General features: G+C 33.8%; 2 protein-coding genes across 2 annotated transcripts; both read left to right on the plus strand.

Moving 5' to 3' along the window:
* Positions 1-3909: 3909 nt before the first annotated feature.
* On the plus strand, positions 3910-8732 carry DND1 (Cyclic nucleotide-regulated ion channel family protein). Its single transcript, XM_022049536.2, has 8 exons — positions 3910-4225; positions 4460-5105; positions 5940-6155; positions 6263-6579; positions 7205-7316; positions 7399-7635; positions 7887-7973; positions 8058-8732. Exons 1-8 carry the CDS (start codon positions 4191-4193, stop codon positions 8544-8546), a joined length of 2139 nt encoding a protein of 712 aa, XP_021905228.1. The 5' UTR covers positions 3910-4190; the 3' UTR covers positions 8547-8732.
* Positions 8733-10560: 1828 nt separating this feature from the next.
* Positions 10561-20458, plus strand: PTEN1 (Calcium/lipid-binding (CaLB) phosphatase). Its single transcript, XM_022049707.2, has 8 exons — positions 10561-10831; positions 11787-12116; positions 12340-12516; positions 12864-12977; positions 13362-13565; positions 19219-19452; positions 19582-19683; positions 19955-20458. The coding sequence occupies exons 2-8, from the start codon at positions 11832-11834 to the stop codon at positions 20102-20104; spliced, it is 1266 nt and encodes a 421-aa protein (XP_021905399.1). The 5' UTR covers positions 10561-10831; positions 11787-11831; the 3' UTR covers positions 20105-20458.
* The last annotated feature ends 809 nt before the right edge of the window (positions 20459-21267 follow it).

Genomic DNA, 21267 nt, shown 5'->3' on the forward strand with positions numbered 1-21267 from the left:
CCCTTCTTCTTCTTCTCTAACGAAAATTGGTGCGGCTAGGGTTAGAGTTCCCTAAAACGTGATGTTTGAATACCTTTACCGAGTCGATATGGGTCATCGGATACACGTGACCATCTCCCCTTAGTTGGATCCTTCTTATTCAGGAAATGAATTGGATTGCGCATGATCGAATTAAATCTGATCATTCGATCGCACCTGAAGAAAAAATGCATCTGAGCCGTCTGTGCGCGCGTGATGCGATCTGAATAGTCGGATCGCCCAGGCACACGGATTGCCCATGTGGAGCCGATGTCAGCGTCTCCATCACGCGGCGTGTTCTGGTTCGCCGTGGTTGCTGACGTGGCCGTCCCACGTTATCATATTTTCTCTTTTTGCGATTTCACCGTATGTTTTCAAATTTTATTTTAAAAACACCAAATTTATTCAAATTTCACCATTTTTTCTCATAATTATTTTTAATTTCAATTATAATTTATTTTTTTTCAAATTTTTTTAATAAAAATTAAATTAAAATAAAATTTATTTATATATATATATATTCTATAAGTTGGAAAAATTATTCTAGATCAATTTTAGAGGTCGGGGTGTTACAAAAACTGATTCAAACACGTGGACAAGTACTATAAGTGATATATATATATATATATATATGTATGTATGGATTTGTGTGTGTGTATATATAATCAGGAGGCAGGAAACATACATGAATTAATGAAGCCAGTTTCATTAAAAAAAAAAAACAAACAAAACAAAAAGCCACTGTTTAGATTGTCCATATATTTTAAGTACTTTCCAATTAGCCCTTGCCGTAAAGTAGGACAAATTGAAAGTTGCCCCAGTATCATCTCATCTATCAGTATAAATTAAGATGCATATACATAAATATATCAAGATTAAACTCAAATTATTAAAATTAACCTATATATACATATATATATATATAATGCACGGCTAAATATGTATATTTAACCCAAAAATTGACGTGTCACTTATTAATTAAATATTTTAATTAGGAATTAAGTGGCCGGCTAGGGTGAATTAGCTGTTGGAATATTATAGATTTCGCTTCTACCAAACATAATATTGTTATGTACGTTTTTATTTTAAATTTAAATATATTTAATGTAAATATGTTTTTATGAATTCCCTACGTACATACAAATTAAAATCCAATAAATCGAATTTTATTGTGGGAGTGGGTGCGGGTGCATGCATGTGGGTCATGAAAGTTCCAAGCAAGTTTAATTTATTGTGTGTGTGTGTATACATATATATCTATACACTTTTATTTAATTGTAGCGGTACACGTACGTCTTCTTCCTCCGGCATTTTCAGCGTTCGTGTCCCAGATGGATGTAATACTTGCTCCATGAGTTTGAGCTGATAAAAAGAAAAAGACACTGCACTTTAAACATAATCTTATATATATATATATATATATATACATGTATATAGGAACACATAATTAGTATCTTAGTTATATACGGAACTCGTTATAATCTCTCATCTAAGAATTAACAGGAATAATTTTGTTTAAGAGACACAATTATACATGCATGTACGTACATGACACGACATGCATGCCCTCTATTCATTTAGTTATAATATATTTCAGTTTACACATATACATATATATATGCATTATTGAGGCTGATATGAATGTGACAGACAAAATAATGAAGTATATTTGTTAATTGAATAATTTATTTTGAATTTTGATGAATGAAAGAGAGATTGATTTTTAAGAGCTGTCAGTCCCTAACATATCTTGAATGTTATGATTTAGAGTGTGGATAATTATATATACACATATAACGATTAAATAATATAATAATTAAAAAAACTGATTACTTTCAAGTATATAGTCTACTATTTACATATTATATATGAAGAGCAGACAGAATGTTTAGTTAAACGCTGACAAAATTTATTTTATTTAGCAAATATAATTTTATATATTTATTTATTAATAACCTGATATAAAATTTAAACGAGTCAGTATAACTTCACAGAACAAAATTGTTATAAAAATATAATTTTATGCGGACGTATATAATTAGATAAAATAATTTAAAGAATTCTTGGTTTCAAAAAATATTTTCAAAATAAAATTAGCACTTTCGGGTTGGGTAATTTTAATATTACAATCTTTCTTCTTCTTCTTTTAAAATTTATTCAAAATAAAATTTTATATTTTTTTTTTATCCTAAATATTTGAATACATTGATATTTTTATTTCGGAACAAAATAATTTGATTTTATTATATTTTGATCACCATGTGTGAATTTATATGTAAGTTTATTGTACATAAATAACGATCAATTTAATTAAATATTTTAATGCATTAAATAAAATATGAATTTTTTATACGTAGAGATCAAAAATATTATTAATTAAATTAAAAATAATAAAAATTTATGAATCATATTTTTTCTATTATGTTATTTTGTTATAAAAAATAAAGAGCGTGTGAGAACTCTAAAAAATTACGTATTAATTTAAAAAATTTATTAAAGAACTTACAACTTTTTTCTATTATAAATTCATGTATATTTTTATTTTCATATCTATATATATATATATATGAACATGACTTAAATTCAGATCTAATTTATTTCTAAAAGTCCTACATGTTTATGTAATTAACATTAAAGGAAAAAAAAAAAGGAGTTTGTATTCACCCATAGATTTATATATATACACACAGAGACAAATATATAATAATAATCATTTACAAAAAAAAAAAAAGTTAGAAGGAGATCATTCTTTCGAAGACCAGTACCTCCCATCTGCATTGCGTTTGGCATGCAGGGCCCACATGTTCGCGTTTGTACATATATATATATATATATATATATATGGAGAATCATGATATCCGTATATAGACCAAATTTTTAGAGTTTGGGATTTTTTTAGTTTTTTTTTTTTTTTTTTTTGTTTCCTTTCGTTTAAATTAAAATTAAATTATAATACATGATTATTGCGAAAAGTAAATCAGTGAGAAATTTTATCAAAAAATTATAAAAATGAAAATTAATTTTTATCATGAAATCTGTTGACTCATATATGTTTTTTAAAAACACTTTATTATTTTTTAATAATTAATAAATTAACATTAGAAATACTTTAAAGTTAAGATATTCACCCGATAATTACAATATATATATATATATTATATATATATATGTGTGTGTGTGTGTGTGTGTGTACATCTCAATCTCAGTTAATGATCTCTCGTACACTCGAGAGTTTGTTTGTTGTAAGGTTTTCATTTTGGATCATTAAAGAGAATATATAATTATGCATATTACATGAATAAAATTAAAAAGATCAGACGAGTATTTATATCTTAATTAATTATGTCGGTAATTAAATTAGTGGCGTAATTATGACCTCCTCAGACATTAGTACTACTTACAAGTTAGCCGTTAAGGTTAATAGAAATGATTAACTCAACAAAACCCGAATTAATGAAAGAATTTTTTATTTATTTAAGATTAAATTAAATTAGTGGATTGAAGGTCTTATTTATATGACCGGAAAGTACATGATAGACAAATGTTTTGTCCAAAACTAAATTAATAATATAAACAACAATAATTATTTATGTAAACCAAATGCATAATTATTATTATTTTTTCTGTTTTATTTAATTATTGATTTATTTCAGATAAATAACAAGGAATTTCAATTTGACTTGGGAGGACATCCTCAGAAATTCTGTATATTCTAAAAGGACACATTTTGTTACTCCACAGAGTAAATTTAAAAATGATAAAAATGTGCGATTGAGAAATTAATTTTCTTAATAAAAAAAATATTAAAAAAAAAAAAAAGGAACAAAATTAGGATTATAATCGGTGAAATCATTGAAAGGATTGTGTTAGAGGTGTGGTCCTGAGCTTCTTCTTCACTTGGCTTTCACATGGAGGGGTCACTGCACTGTTCCCTTGACCTTATTCGGACTCAACAACTCATCAGGGATTCATCGTCTCCTTCCTGCTAGCCTACCAAAAAATCTCTCACCTTCAACCCCACCTCCCTCTTCCTCCCTAACGTGACACTTATCATACACATCCTTCTTTTATAATCCCTCCAAAACTCATAACACCCTTCTTTCTATCTCTATCATTCTTATACACCACCTTCCTTTTCTTCCTCCCATGGTGCTTCTTCCACTCTTCTACCCATGTCTCTGCCCAATTTCCACTTCTCTCTTCCAAGGTCTACCCTTTTTTTTTTTTTTTTTTTTTTTTTTTTTTTGTTTTCACATACTATGATTGTAAAACAGATAAAATATATGGGTTTATTCTGTTTCAAGAATAATAAAATAACAGAAAAAGGTTTCTGGGGTCATGGGTTTTTGTAGCTGAATGTGAATGAAAAAGATTGTTGCTTTATTTTATTTCTTATCATCGTTATTCTTTTGATTAAACTATTATTAGTTTCTTTACGCAGGTGGATTGGACTGTTCCAGTGCGGAAATATTCAGAAAGAAAGAGGCGAAAACAACGATGGCAGCAGCGATGATAATCCCATTTCCACCTCCATCGAGTGCTACGCCTGCACCCAGGTTGGCGTTCCCGTTTTCCATTCCACTAGCTGCGACCAGGCTAACCAGCCCGAATGGGAGGCCTCTGCTGGCTCATCCTTAGTGCCCATCAAGGCTCGATTCTCTGGTTCTACTCGGAAGAGCCCCGCTCGAACCCAGGGTGGTCGCCGGCTCCGGGGACCATTCGGGACCGTGCTGGACCCGCGGAGCAAACGCGTGCAACGGTGGAACCGCGCGTTCCTGCTGGCTCGAGGGATGGCTCTGGCCGTCGACCCGTTATTCTTCTATGCACTATCGATCGGGCGAGGTGGGTCCCCCTGCCTCTACATGGACGGAGGGCTGGCGGCCCTCGTGACGGTGCTTCGGACGTGCTTTGACGCCGTTCACCTCTGCCATCTTTGGCTGCAGTTCAAGCTGGCGTACGTGTCAAGAGAATCGCTCGTGGTGGGGTGCGGAAAGCTCGTGTGGGACGCACGTGCCATCGCTTCCCACTACGTCAGGTCCCTTAAAGGTTTCTGGTTCGATGCCTTCGTGATCCTCCCGGTTCCCCAGGTTCGCGATCCTCGAAATCTTGAAACTTCTAGTTGTATCAGTATTTTCCTTTTACTAATCACCACCGCTGTTAATAATTAAGAAAAAGAATGTCCAATCATGTCCTGCCACGTCATGTTTCAATGAGAAGGTGATGAAGATGCAGCCTGGTGTGGATTGACGTGGTTGATGAATGAGCCGTGTTGAGTTGACAAATGCTTACTTAGCTTTTCTGTCTCTATATGTGGATTGATAATCATGCAGTGTACTGGGTAGTGATGCAATAGTTTCCTAACTTTCTATCATTTTGTTCTCTCTTTTGGTTTGTTAGGCTTTTTCTTGTTTTGCTATATGCATTATGATGATATATCTCTAGCTGTTACATGAGATGTGTTTTCCAGAAATTGGCAATGATTTATAGAACAAGGGAAAAAGTAAAGAAGGGATCATTAGTTCAGAATTAATTTTGGGAATGCCCAGAAAACGGTGAATGATACGGAGTGGGTGCCACAAAACCCCACCCATCAAATATGTGTTTGTCATTTCCTCTTTCTGTTTTTGTTTGAAGTGTGGATGGGTATGTCAAGCAATGGCATTATGGGATTAGAACTAGTAACTCACCTTTAGAAAGCTTTAGCGTAAATTTACCCAAGTGAAATTTGAAGCCGGTATTGTTCAATTTCCTGGTAACTATTTTTATTACTTTCAGCTGTAACTGGGCATGAGTGCATGCATAGAAAGAGAGAGAAGCAAACAAAAATAACTTGGCCTTTCATTGTGTCCCTCTTGTGTTCTTGGGTGTCACTTCCAATTTCTAGTTTTTGCTCATGCTTTCTTCTTTCTCTTCTTTTGCAGGCTGTGTTCTGGTTAGTTGTGCCAAAATTGATCAGAGAAGAGAAGATTAAGCTGATAATGACGATTCTCCTGTTGATCTTCTTGTTCCAGTTCCTCCCCAAGGTTTATCACAGCATTTGCTTGATGAGAAGAATGCAAAAAGTAACAGGCTATATCTTCGGCACAATTTGGTGGGGCTTTGGCCTTAATCTCATCGCCTATTTTATTGCCTCTCATGTAAGCCTATCTTACTTCCTATATGACCAAATTTATGGGATCTTGTTATACCTACTTCCGAAAATAAGAGCTTTTCGCTGGATTTTCTGTACATACTCATTCTGCAGGTTGCTGGAGGATGCTGGTATGTCCTTGCAATACAGCGTGTAGCCTCGTGCCTTAGGCAACAATGTGAAAGGACTGCAAGGTGCAATCTATCTTTGTCGTGCTCGGAGGAGGTTTGTTATCAGTTCTTGTTACCTGACGACACAGTTGGAAATCCTTGTGGTGGTAACTCAACTGCAACATTTAGAAAGCCATTATGCTTAGATGTGAATGGACCATTCCGTTATGGGATCTATCAGTGGGCTCTTCCTGTTGTCTCTAGCAATTCAATTGCTGTTAAAGTCCTTTATCCCATTTTTTGGGGCTTGATGACCCTCAGGTAAATGATAGAACAATTTATCAGAGTTCTTAGAGTTCTAACAAGATTTTTTTTTTTTTTTGTTTTCGTTAAAATTAAGTATGCATATCTCTTGCAACATTTATGTCCTAATAACTCAAATCTTTAAGTAACTTATTTTTCGGATGGACCTTCTCAATTGCCAATGAGTATAGTAGCTGCAAAGCATAGATGTAACTTTTGCATCATTTTGGGACAGCTTGTCCTTCACCTCTCTAGAATGTTTGTCATTCAGCCAGCCATAAAGAAAAAACTGCTAGGAGAGTCAGTTTTGGAGTCTTCAAGCTCCTACGTTCTAGCAGTTGCATTTTAATGTAACCTAATAATTTTCTAATTGCAAGCAGAGAAAGTGAAGTAGCGGAATTATTTTTGTCTCCATTTTACAGTTCAACCTGTAACTAATGGATCCATCATCAGATAAAGGAAAAAGACATTTTAGCTATTTTTTGAGAAGATAAATGTATATTACGCCATAAATGATATCAGAAAAGAAGGAAGTGTTCAATTTTAAATTAACAAAGACTGATAGTAATTTCTGGTTGGAATTTCCCAAAGAAACACTTATCTGTTATTTAAGTAAATTTTAATACAATTCTTTTGTTTGCAGCACCTTTGGCAATGATCTTGAACCCACAAGTCACTGGCTAGAAGTGATATTCAGTATATGCATTGTACTAAGTGGTTTGTTGCTGTTCACTTTATTGATTGGTAACATTCAGGTGAGTTTTATTTCATTTTAGGATAGTTTTTCCATTGATGCTGGATGATGAATCTAAATTATGCGATCTCCACACTGTGAAGGTGTTTTTGCATGCTGTCATGGCAAAGAAGAGGAGAATGCAGCTGAGATGTCGAGACATGGAATGGTGGATGAAGCGTAGACAGTTGCCTTCCCGTTTGAGGCAGAGAGTTCGCCATTTTGAACGCCAGAGATGGGCAACCATGGGAGGTGAAGATGAGATGGAACTAATCAAAGACTTGCCTGAAGGGCTGAGGAGAGCCATTAAGCGCTACCTTTGCCTTGACCTTGTCAAAAAGGTAAAAGAAATGACAGTTTGCAAATGATAGATGACTTAAAATGATTTGCTGACAGGGGGAAAGCTGCCTAGTTAGATTACTTGAGTCTTCTAATTAATGCCAAATTCAAACTGAAGCCACAGTGGATCAGAAAGTATACCTGCCTAAACTTATTTTTAGCAACTTGGGAATATAATCATCTCTTCTGAAAAACCTTCACAAGTAGGTGTTATTTAACTTTTGGATTACTCTTATTCCCATTTTTCTTTTAGGTACCTCTGTTTCACAATTTGGATGATCTGATTCTTGACAACATTTGTGATCGGGTTAAGCCACTTGTCTTCTCTAAAGATGAAAAGGTGCAAGTTGGTACAAAACTTTTTATGACTCTCTTATTTAGTAGAATTGAAAAGGTGATTAGATTCTTTATTATGATGAGACAGATAATTAGAGAAGGAGATCCCGTGCAAAGGATGGTGTTTATCGTCCGAGGTCGCATAAGACGTAGCCAAAGCCTTAGCAAAGGGATGATTGCCACAAGTGTGCTGGAGCCAGGAGGGTTTTTGGGTGATGAACTGCTGTCCTGGTGCCTTCGCCGCCCATTCATAGACCGCCTTCCAGCCTCATCTGCAACATTTGTCTGTATAGAAGCCATAGAAGCATTTGGTCTTGATGCAAACCATCTTAGGTACATAACAGATCACTTCCGCTACAAATTTGCGAACGAGAGGCTTAAGCGAACAGCAAGATACTACTCATCCAACTGGCGAACATGGGCATCTGTAAATATACAACTTGCTTGGCGTCGGTACAGGACGAGGACTAGAGGTCCAATAAGTCCTGTTGTGGAACATGGAAGCAGCAACGAGCGCCGGCTGCTACAGTATGCTGCAATGTTCATGTCAATCAGGCCACATGATCACCTTGAATAAAAGCTATATGGAAGTATTTGGGTCAGTGTTCTCTGCTGCCCCATTGTGGAATAAATGTTAATTGTTTCCCTAAGCACAGAATTATTCACCATGGAGATCATGGAAGTATCTGTTGTAGAATATGAGAATATTGGATGGAGCTTAATTCTTTGGAAGAGAATAAATAAATTTGTTTTCTTGCTTCAATTCAGACTTGCAAGTTCTTTAATTTCTATCCTCCTATGACATAACAAACAGAAATTAACCCTAGGCAAACAGAAAGTAACCCTAGGCAAAATTCAATTGCAAATCTTGCGTAGAACATGCATTGTGTAGGAATATGAATAGATTCTCACGCATTATACATACAAGTATATTAAAATTCTAATAACTGATTCTATTAGAATTAGGAGAACTAAGATATAAATTTATACGATGATAAATTGTCTTAGAATAATTTTCTATATATATCTGGAAGCTAGCTGGCTAACATTTATAGTTGAACTGATTATTACTGAGCCCTTTTATAAAAAATGCTTGCTAAAATTGATCTCGGCTCAAGACTTTGGCATATTTGAGAGTTCAGAGTTTAATGTAGTAGAGAATGATGCAGAACCACCAGAACTCACAGCTAATCCATCGTTGGCTCGGATGAAGAAACAAGAAGAGGATGTTGCAAGAAAACATACATTCAGCCTTATCAAATGTTATTTTCACTTGAAGCATGAATGTGAAACACCTAAAGAGGCATGGAACAAGTTGAAGGGTGAGTTTGAAGGCCATGAGAGGGTAAAGGCTATCAAACTCTTGACTCTTAAGCCAGAGTTTGAACTGCTAAGGATGGCGAATGGTGAAAATGTGGAGAAGTTTGCCTCAAAGCTCCTGGAACTTTTGAATAAAATTAGATTGTTTAGTGAAGCAAGTTTAGTGATCAAAAGGTTGTAGAGAAGATGCTTATCAGCCTAACAGCTAGATTTGAATCCAGAATTTCGGCAGTTGTAGAATCGTGTGATTTAAAAGATCTCTCAGTTGCTGAACTTGTTAGCAAAATGCGAAGGACCCACATGAGAGATTGAAGCTGTATCAGAGGGAGTCTTCCAAGTAAGGCAGAAATGGAAGCCATATGGTTATCAGTTTTAATAGAGAGAAAATCCTTTATAGGTAAAAAAGGAAGTTTAAAGCTATCTATTTGAAAATAGAAAATTAAAAAACTCTTATATAGATGGAAGAAAAAAAATAAAAGAGATGTATGAATTTTTTTTTTTATAAAAAGTAAAAAAATTATTTAATACTTAATTGAATAGTTGGTGTATCGTTTCTTCTATATAAAGTTGTAAGTCTGAATATAATGTATTTTCATGAATAATTATTTAGAAGTTATTCATATTATATTATAACTGATGTATACATATTATGTACTTAATTAATGTATAAATTTATTAAAAAAATTAGAGAAAATGAGTTAATGGATTATTGATTGAGTAAACGTAAGTAAATATATTACAAAACCATACTTTACACTTAAAAAGTTACTTTTGTTGTATATATGTGTTAAACCAACTCATGCCTACAGTTATATATTATTATACATGCATATAATATGGGTTTGTACAAGTTGGAGAAACAACCAAATATATGTTAAACTATATATAGTACATATACAAGTATATAGTATACTAGAAATATGATAACAAGTTGTACTAAAATTAGAAGAAGTAAGATATAGTCTTCTTGTACAAGAACTAAAACTTTTAGAATCTTTATCCCTTTAGTCAATGTCCTGTAACAAGGCTTTGAAATTTCAGTTGAGTCCCGCCAATATCAGGAACCACGTATCCATATGCATATACATATAATTAAAAAAGTCAACGGTTATAAATACATATCTGGACTTTTGTTTATGTTAACTATTAAATCATAAATATATATAATAGGAAATGAGTTGAGGCCTTAATGGTGATCTTATAGGAAAGTGTTTGAAGGGGGCAAAGAGAGGGAGATAAAATCAATAAGAAACTGAAATTTAGCCCCATTTTCCTCCAAATTTGGGGTTGAGAAAATGGTGCAAAAACCCTTTCTAAATTTAGCACAAGACACCAACTCACCCACAATTGGCTTACGCACCTTCTCTCCTCTAGATCAAAGACCCTTATTATCATTTCTTCACATCCCTATCCATTTCTTTTTTCTGGTACAGCTTTTTCTGGGGGTTTCCAATTCGTAACCGGCCTCCATTTGGGTCCCCAGAAATTGCTTGAATTCCTCCATTACAGCCCATGCCAGCTACTTCTTGTTCAACACTACAGGTACTTCTTTACTTTTTTTCTTTTTAACTTTTTATCACTCATTCTCATATATTTCATGTTTGATGTAATGTCTCAATGGGATGTTGAAGTTTGAACAATATATATATATATATATATATATATATATATGAATACATATGAATATGGGTTTGTTCTTTTGGAGCATGGTTTTATATGTAGCTTTTATTCTTGAAGAAATTTAAACCAAGGATCATTTGGTTAATAATAATAATTACATTTTGTGAACAGTTTGACTTCTAGTTATTGAACATGAAAATATGGGACCTGTAACTCAGGTAGTCGTTATCCTCCCCGTTTTTTCACAAGAGAAAATGAGGATTAAATCATTTATAGTATGTCTTGAATTTTCACCTAGGTCAAAAGTGTCAGTAAATAAGACCTTTAAACAATGTGCAAACTTCTTGAGACTAGCTAGCTTTACCATTATTTACCTGAGATTTAAGTTTGCTGGAACTAGGCTCTATGTGAGAAAGAAAGGCATCCTAACTTTTAGCAATTTTCTATGGCGAATCTGGATTTGTCTCTCCTGTGAAGTTTGTTACACCATCAAACTTAGTCATGTAATTCTTGGTGTTCATTTTTTAAAAGATTTCTTGCTTGCTTAGTTCTTGTTATTGCACTAAAAAACCTTGTTCCCACTTGGATGATTGATGCCAACCAAAATTTTTTCCCATCACCCTAAACTAAATAAACCTTATGCCAGAAAGGAAAAAAGGAAAAGCTTCTTCTAGTAATAATAGTACATGAGCCTTCGCATACATGGAAGGTTCAAGTTCTATCCAAGCCGGTAGCACATAAAGAAACAAGTTGATCAAGAGTTCCTTGTAACTATATGTACAAGAAGCAATAAAAAGGGGAAAAAAGAAAAAAAAAAAAAAAGGTTTTTGCTCATACTTTTTAGTTTCACAAGTTTGTTTCAATCATTTCTTAACAGGGACCTTATGTTCATCTTTAAGTAACCAGCACATCTTCCGGCATAATGGGATTGAAATTTTCAAAGGAGCCACGAAAGGCTGAAAGCTCAGCTTTAATCCATACACAACTTCATTTTCTCAATTATCTTACAAAAAGTTCTTACATTCGTAACTTGGTATCCAAGAAAAGGAGGAGATTGCTTGTTGGTGGCTACGACCTCGATATGTCATATATCACAGAACGTATATTAGCAATGTCATTTCCAGCAGAACGCATGCGAGCAATGTACCGAAACCCCCTCTGGCAGGTCAAGTCTGTACTTGACATGAGACATCCAGGGCATTACAAGGTTATTTGTCTAAATCTTCTAATATCATGAAGTCTATCTATTTCAATTTTCTATATTATTCTTTTGGTAGTACATAGTAAACATTTAGTCTTTATCAAGTAGTTTTGCTTGAATTCCTTACGGTTTGAAACAGACCAGTTATGTGGTCATAGGCAGACAGCAAATGTTTCTTCTCACATAGTGTTTTATCCATATATCTAATTCTGTTGGATCGTATTTGCAGATATTTAATCTATGCATAGAAGAAGCATATGATCCATTGCACTTTCACGGCCGTGTGGAAAGATTTCCTTTTGACGACAATCATGTCCCATCTATACATATGATCAAACTTTTCTGTGAAAGTGTATATTCATGGCTGGTTCGTGACCCAAAAAACATTGCTGTTGTGCATTGTATGGTATGACTTCCAAGTTGTTCCATATAATCTGTTAATTTGGTGGCCTTCATGAGTCATCTTATACAAGGTTTATATTGTCCAGTCTTCTTCTGAACTCAAGTTTGGATATTATATCAAAACATTTGTATAGCTATACTTAAAAGTTGTAATATGATCAATCAAATATTCTTACTGAAAAATTAGGGATATTGTGGTCTCTCTTTATCTTTAACTTATGTAGGAATCTTGGTGAAAAATGATTGGAGAAACAAAAGTTCATTAATAGTAAAGATTTTCTTTTTTCATATCTGCTAATTTTGATGAATTACATTGCATTATCACCGATGTTTTTCACTTTATTTTCGCAGGCGGGTAAAGGTCGGACAGGCTTAATGGTATGTGCTTACCTTGTTTATTGTGGCATGTCAGCAGAAGAGGCTTTGCAGCTATATGCACATAAGCGGACTACTAATAATGAAGGAGTAAGTCATACAGCATAGATATAACAACTGTTCACCATTTCATTCAACTAATTCATATTCACTTAATTGGAGACGTTCAGAGGATACAAATTGTTACTTCTGAAAATAATGTGAAATTATCAAATTTAAAATCCAAAGTCCAAAGATTTAGCGAACTTGTTTGGGGTAACTTAGGACAAGGAAATGGATGCAATGAACATTTTTGTCTTAGTTTCAATTTTCAGTGGCAGCAGTGACCCAAATTGATATTTGATCTGATGAAAATTTTGATTCAGAGTCTATAGTCCTAAATTTCTACTTTCAAGCAGACTACTAGTTGCTGGGAACACGGTAGTTCTATTGTTTAAGTTTTACTAAACTAGTCATCCCATTTTTGCTCAACAGGTGTCTATACCAAGCCAACGTCGTTATGTTGGATACTGGGGCAAAATAGTTTCTTTTCCTAGAAGACATGAGAATGGACTACATGAGATCGGACCTCCTGATGTTATATTGCCTCAACAATGTATCAGGGAATTGCGGCGCATTAGACTTTACGACATAGTGAACACCAGTTCAGTTTTCTTTGTGCTTTCTGAACTACAAGAGGTAAATCTATTATCAAAGAATCAATTATGATTCTCCAAACATGGGATTCACAATTATCTTAAGTTCGTTAACAGGAGTGAATGATATGGTCAAGTGAGAAGTTTAATTCTTTTTCAAGAAAAAGATAAAGTATATTAATGATTTTATAATCTGTTTTTAACTTGAACCCGTTCTGTTATGGTCCCTATCGACAGATCGACACAACAAAATAAGTAGATGTAATGTAATATTTTTTCGATTTTCTTCCTTTATCTATCTTTAGAATTCAAGGAAAATAATTAGCACTCATTGAATAGAGAGAACCCTACAACCTCTAGAAGAGAAATATACTCTTCATTAACATCAAATTCCAGACATAATGCTTTTCTTTCCCCACAGCAGTAGATATGTACAAGGAGTAGGTAATTCTGCAATTTTCAGCATTACCTAAACTGCCCTTTTCTGAAGAACAGAGTTATTTCCTACTCTAATACACACTTAACATTTATTTTAACACACTTACATGATGATTACACAATAAAAATCACACTCGAATACACATGGGTATAGGCAGTTACACAGGATATTAAGTTTATTCCTTCTTTGGTAAAGGCAAGGAACTATTTTATTCTTAACATCACTTCCTCCATTGAATTGGCGCTTGTCCCAAGCGCAATATGAGGGTGGCGGATCTTCATATGCCCGGCTACTTCCCAAGAAGCATCTGTGAGAGAAAGGCCCTCCCAATGAATGAGAACTTCATGCTATTTGTTGTGAGTCCATGACGCCAACTGGGATTGGGCGTGAAGGATGAGGAATTCCATGATGAACAATAGGAAGATTGGGAGAGACACCTTGCTGTCCACGAAAAGCCTTGAGATAAGAGACATGGAAAACTAGACCCAATTAGAGGATGGTAATTTCAGCTTATAAGCGACTTCACCAATCCTCTATGTGATCTTGAAAGGCCCATAAAAGCAGGAAGACAGCTTCAGCACTCTCTTATTACCAAATGAAACCTGTCCATATGGTTAAGGCTTCTACAGAACCAAGTCACTCTCTCGGAAGACCACTTCCAATGGGCACTATCATAAATATGTTTCATCTTCTGCTCAGCTTGCCACAATTGAGCACGTAAAGTGTGAAGTACCTAGTCCCGGTCCTTACACTCATAATCAACAGCTTCCAACTTAGTATGTCCCAGATAATAACAGATGAGCCTTGGCTCCAATCTCCTATAAACAACCTCAAAGGAAGTGGCCCTAATAGAAGAGTGATTACTTTTATTATTAGCGTACTCAGCCCAAGAAATCCATTGAATCCACTACTTTGTGCGATCACTTGTGAAACAATGGAGATACATTTCAAGTGTTCTATTGATAACTTCCATTTGACAATTGGATTAAGGATGATATGCTGAACTGAAAGCTACCCTAGTTCCGCACAGTCAAAAATTCCTCCGGAAACAACCTTGTGAAAATTACATCTGGATCACTGACGATGTTTCTTGCAACCCATGCAATTTAAAGATGTGATCAAAGAAGAGTTTGGCTATATCGATCAGCCATATAAGGATGAGAAAAAGGAATAAGATGGACATATTTGGAGAACTTGTCCACCAGCACAAACAAAATATTTTTACCTCAGGAAGTGAGAAGACCTACCACAAAGTCCAGAGAAATATCTGGCCAAACTTGAGAAGGAACTGGAAATGGCTGTAACAATACAGTAAGATGTAAATATTCCACCTTATTCCGCTGACAAACCAAACAAGAATGGACAAAATCTCTAACTTGATTTCATACCTTCCAAAAGAAGTCCATGGAAAGCCATCGAATTACTTTCTGATGGCCTTCATGGAACTGATTATGAACTACATCCAAAAGTAAAGGACACAGAGGAGACTCAGATGGAAGGAAAGCGTTAAATTTATAAAAATCAATCCATCTCGAATTGGCCAGTTATCATTCAATTCTACTTGTAGAATTTTATGAACAGAGCCTATAGAGATACTGAATTCTTGACCTCCTGGTGGATATTATCAAAGTAATCAAGAGATAGAACGGAGATAGCATGACAGATAGGAGTGACGTTATATAGCCTTGAAAGCGCATCCACCACCACATTCTCCTTTCTTGTCCTGTACTCAACAACAAAGTCAAATCCCAAATTAATAATACAATGTTGCTGTGGAGATTGAAGATCAGGTTTCTCTAATGAAAACTTGAGATTGTAATGATTGGTTTTGATGCAGAATTGCTGTGAACATTTCAACTCCACTTTGGGAGACTATCTTCGAAAAAAATGAAATTATTCATCAAGTTCATGTGTCAATACCCCATAACAAAATGGAGTTGCCAAATGAAAAAATAGGCACCTAGTGGGGGTTGCTCTTGTCCTAATGATCACTATTAATATACCAAAAACAATTTAGGGGATGTCATTTTAACCTCTAACATCTTATTAATCGAATGCTTAGTTGTGTTCTCTCATTTGAAACTCTTCTCCAAAAATTTCATTCATTTTTTCCTACCTCCCATCTTGGCACAAGTCCTCCTCTCAAAGTGTTTGATTGCACTGCTTGTTCATGATCATTCTTCCCATCATGATAAGGATTCAAAAGCCCATAAAAGTTTCTTCTTTGGATACTCACCTACAACAAAAGGACAATCCATCTACATGTCGAATGTTTGTCAGCCTTAACGTCACGTTCTTTGAAAACACTCATTACTTCTGAGATACCAATCTTCAGAGGGAGACATGGAATGAAGATTGGTGTTTTCTTACTATGTTCTTTGACCAACTTACCCATTCATCATATGCCATGTATATTAGGAAATTTAAACTCAGAGGAAAATTTAGAACAACAAAATAGAGAAGAGATCTTCGTTTACTAACAGAGGTGGCAGTTAAAGTACAATGAGCATTTTATACTCGAAACATTAAAAGAAGCGGAACCAATGATAGCTCCAAATCATGAGTTATCTGATCCAGAATAAGCGGCAAATAATCCTTTATCGCCTGATGAATCTGCCGGTTTAAGTAATCCTTTATTAACTAATGAGTCTGCTGTTATAAGTAAGCATTTGGCACCTGATGTACCTGCTTATTTGAGTCTTCCTATTGCCCTTAAAAAACTAACTCGGTCATGTACTTTTTATTCTTACTCAAAATACATGTCCCATGATCTTTTGTCTACAAGATATCATACATTTATCGTTAATCTTCATAAGACAAGGGTTTTAAAAGATATACAGGAAGCACTGCAGATTCGTGAATGGAGAGAGGTAGTCATGGAAGAGATGCAAGCGGCGGAAAGAATGCAACCTGGGAAATAACAAATTACCTAAAGGTAAAAAGTCTATTGGCTGCAAATGGGCGTTTACACTGAAATAAAAAGCTAATGAGACTATTGAATGATATAAACTTTGACTAATTGTAATAGATTCACTCAAGCTTATGAAGTTGATTTTATAGAAACATTGGCGCTAGTGGCAAAACTGAACTCAATTCGAGTTCTTCGATCTTTCGTAATTAATCTAATTGGCCACTTCAGCAGTTGGATATTAAGAATACATTTCTTAATAACAACTTAGAAGAAGAGGTGTACATGACAATGCCACTTGGGTTTAATACAAAAAAAGATCTTATCTGTAATTTAAAAAAATATATATATCTATACGAGATCAAACAGTCACCAAAAACATGTTTGATATATTTGACAAGGATACCGATGAGGGCAATTTGATCCTACTATTTTCTTCTGACAGTCCAAAAGTTGAAGAAAAAGAATTTTAACCCTTTATGTAGATGATAAAACTTTGATAGGTAATGATACATAAGAAATGGACAAATTGAAGAAAATTTTGGTCATTAAATTAGAAATCAAGAACCTAGAACCAATATGATATTTTTTGGGGATAGAAGTTGTCAAATCGAAAAGAAGGATAAGCATTCTCAACGAAAATATGTCCACGACCTCTTGATTGAAACCGGTATGCTCGGATGCAAATCGAGCGATACACAAATTGAGATAGGGAAGAAGGTGGAAAACCAGTTGAAATATGAAAATATTAGATATTAGTTGGCAAATAAATCTATTTATCACAGACTCGACCAAATATTTCCTTTTCAGTTACTTTAGTAAGTCGCACATGCACAGATCATCAGAAACTTATTTAGATAATGTCTACAAGATTCTCTGGGATCTCAAAAGCTCTCCAAGAAAGGGTTTGTTCTTCAAAAAGAATTAAACTAGGGGAATAGAAGTGTTTCCAGATGTGGATTAGGCAGATTCAATAAAAAATAAAAGGTTTACTACCAGATATTGCACGTTTGTCTTGGAGAACTTGATCACATGGAGGAGCAAGAATCAAAACGTGATGGCCATAAGTAGTGTTGAAGTGGAATTTAGAATAGTGGCATAGGGAATTTGTAAAGGACTATGGTTGAAAAAACTTTTGGATGAGTTACAAGTAGAAGCCAAACTGTAAAACTCTACTGTGACAACAAAGTCGACATCAGTATATCACTCATTCTTATACAACATAATAGGACCAAACATGTGGAAGTGGATCAATATTTCATTAAAGAATATGTAGAAGAAGGTATTATCCGCATGACATATGTGCTTACCAAAGAGTAAATTACAGACATCCTCACCAAGGTCTTCCTCGAAAAAGTTTTGACAGTTTTCTTCACAAGTTAAACATGATCAATATCTATAATCCAACTTGAGGAGTGTAGAAATCTCATTCACTCAGGGATTATGATTGATATTTAATGGTAGAAAATCTGTCATGGAAATCCTGGATGCTAGAGGATTGTGATTGATATTTAATAGCAGAAATTCAGTGATTGATTTCACTAATTAATTAGGTGTATATTTGTTCCCTTTTTGGTAGACTCTTATACCATAAAATGGGGAAGAGGTGTAAACTTATGTAATAATAGAAAAGTTACAAATATCATTTCTGTTTTCACCTACTGATGGATTGTGTTATGGGATAATTGACAACAAAATCAGTAGGTGACATCTCCTTCCTTTGTTTTTTTTCTTCCTTCACCTATTTATAGAATTCAAGGAAAATAATTAGAACTCGTTAAATAGAGAGAACCCTACAATCTCTAGAAGAGAATCAAATTATTCATTAACATCACATTCCGGACATAATTGTGTTTTTTCCCCATAGCAGTAGATATGTAGAAAGAGGAACAGTTAATTCTGGAAGTAGAATTTCCAGAATTACCTAAACTGCCCTTGTCTGAAAAACATATTTATTTTCATACTCTAATACACACTTAACACTTATTTTAACATGTTTACATGATGATTACTCAGTAACACTGACACTAACACACATAGATATAGGCAGTTACATAAAATTATTAATTTTATTCCTTCTTTGATAAATCTGTGGGCAAGGAACTATTTTGTCCTAACATTCTCATCTAAGTAACTCTTAGACAATGATTATTCATTAAATTATACATTAATATCTGATTGCTTGTGAAAAACTTAGTGGCAAAATGTCAGGATCTTGACTCCTAAAATCCTGTGCACACATGATTTTCTTTTGCAATTTTTGTTTTCCGGAAAATTTTCCATATGATGTTTTTGAGCAATGTAAGCCTTTATAAATAATAATCAAGAAAATTGTAACATGTTTTAAAGGTCCCTAATCAACTGTACCAACCACCTGTAGAAGTTTTCAAGGGCTGTTGCAGAGAAATGAAGAAGGGGCATCAGAGAACAAACAGTCCTCAGTACTACCTCTCTTTCATAGATGGCGATGAAGGAGAGAAATTACATGAAGAAGAACCTCATGTTGTCGTTCAAATGGACACAGAGAGTTACATGATCTATCAGAAAACTTGCCTTGACTATTATTTTGAGAAACCTGTGCAGGTAAGTTATTACTAATACCACAATATATTCATGTTTATCCTCTATGCAGATCCATCCACAATCAATCCATTTTTCATATTTCAATTCCTGGCCTGAAAAGTTTTATAAAGATTCTAGTTGTCTAAACAGGTCAGCGGAGATGTACGTATCATATTCTACCAAAAACTGATTGGAGGCCGCCTTTTTTACGCCTGCTTCAATACATCATTCATTAAGAATGGTTTGCTACAGGTACTTCTGTAATCTTCTATAACTTTTAGAATCCAACTTCCACTTTTAAGTCATATAAATTGAATTTCTACCATCAAAGAATTCAAGATAGCAACCATAGAGAGATTAGACGTATAAATCATGTTTTCATCTCCTAATAATGGATGAATGAAACTCAATTCCCACTTTTACGAATCGAATTTCTACTATCAAAGTGTAGATACAACTCAAAGAGATTAAAAGTACAAATCATATTTCCATCTCTTAGTAGTAGATGAATGAAAATTTTCAGTTTTCTTCCCGGGATTTGGATAAAGTTGGGAGCAAAGGGAGATCAATCTGCGGCCCGGCTTTCTGCCTGGAACTTCTATTTGGTCCTGCTAACACAAAATGCGCCATGTTTTCATCATCTGATGATGAAATAACAGAGAATTCATCCTGACAAATATAAGTCTTTATTTGAAGGAAATCATAAGCTACCTCTTCTGGTACATGTATACACACACTTCAGCCTGTAATTTTTTCTCAGAAAATGGTGATAAACCTCTTTAGTGTTGCCGTCTACTTTTTTCTCTTTTTCTTTTTCCATGGATGGCAGGGGAGAACAAAATTTTGTGTATAGATTACTGAATATACACACAATTTATACACCTCAATTTTGTAAATTTGGTAGTCAATGCATCAAAGATGTATTCAGTCTCATAAATAACTATAGATACAATAGAGCATTATTTTCACTATTTTGTTCAATGCCACTCTTTGAGAATCTATTGAAAAGAGAATTCCTTGATGCTCCCATCAACACTAAGTATAGTTGCTGAATGAAGATCCAACTACAAGTCCGAAATCTCATTTTTTTTTTAAATTGAATTTTGTGAAACGAATTCGAATTAAATTATGAATTCGATAAAAATTTATTAACAAACATTTATTGATATATATATATATATATTATAATTAAATATCATAACACAATAAACAATTATCTTATAATACAAAATAAAACTACAATTTAATTATTGTAATAAATAAATAAATTATATTACAAGATTATTAAATAAAACCAAACATACCGTAAGTAACAATATCAAACCGGTAACAAAAGAGCAATTGATGTACAATCATTGTCTAAATCTAAATCCATTGCAAGCAAACCAAACAGCAACCAATTTACATAAGTTTTTAATTATTTATTACCAAAATTATTTATTCATTAACATTTTAGGGTTAAATCACAAATCTCACCTCTAAAAATAATATAATTAGTTAGTAATATATTTTTATTATAAATATAACAACATTTACACATTAAATAATTGACCAGTTAAAAATAATTTTTAAATTTTAGTACTCGAACTAATATAAAAAGTAAAAATAATAGACTCTAAAACACTAAAATAAAAAATAAAGTGTTAAATTTAAAAATAAAATAACCTATATCAGAAATAATTGAAAATATTATGGAAATATATAATACTTTGCTATAAAAAAATTAAAAAAAAAATAAAACAACTAATTCAATTATAAATATGGATTACGTCTTTTTGATGCCTTTTCCACGTGGTAAGATCCAAAAACGACGCCGTTATGATTCGATGATTTTGA

The sequence above is a fragment of the Carica papaya genome, chromosome 1, assembly GCF_054855325.1.
Source record: "Carica papaya isolate Zhongbai chromosome 1, ASM5485532v1, whole genome shotgun sequence".
In the NCBI taxonomy this organism is placed as follows: domain Eukaryota; kingdom Viridiplantae; phylum Streptophyta; class Magnoliopsida; order Brassicales; family Caricaceae; genus Carica; species Carica papaya.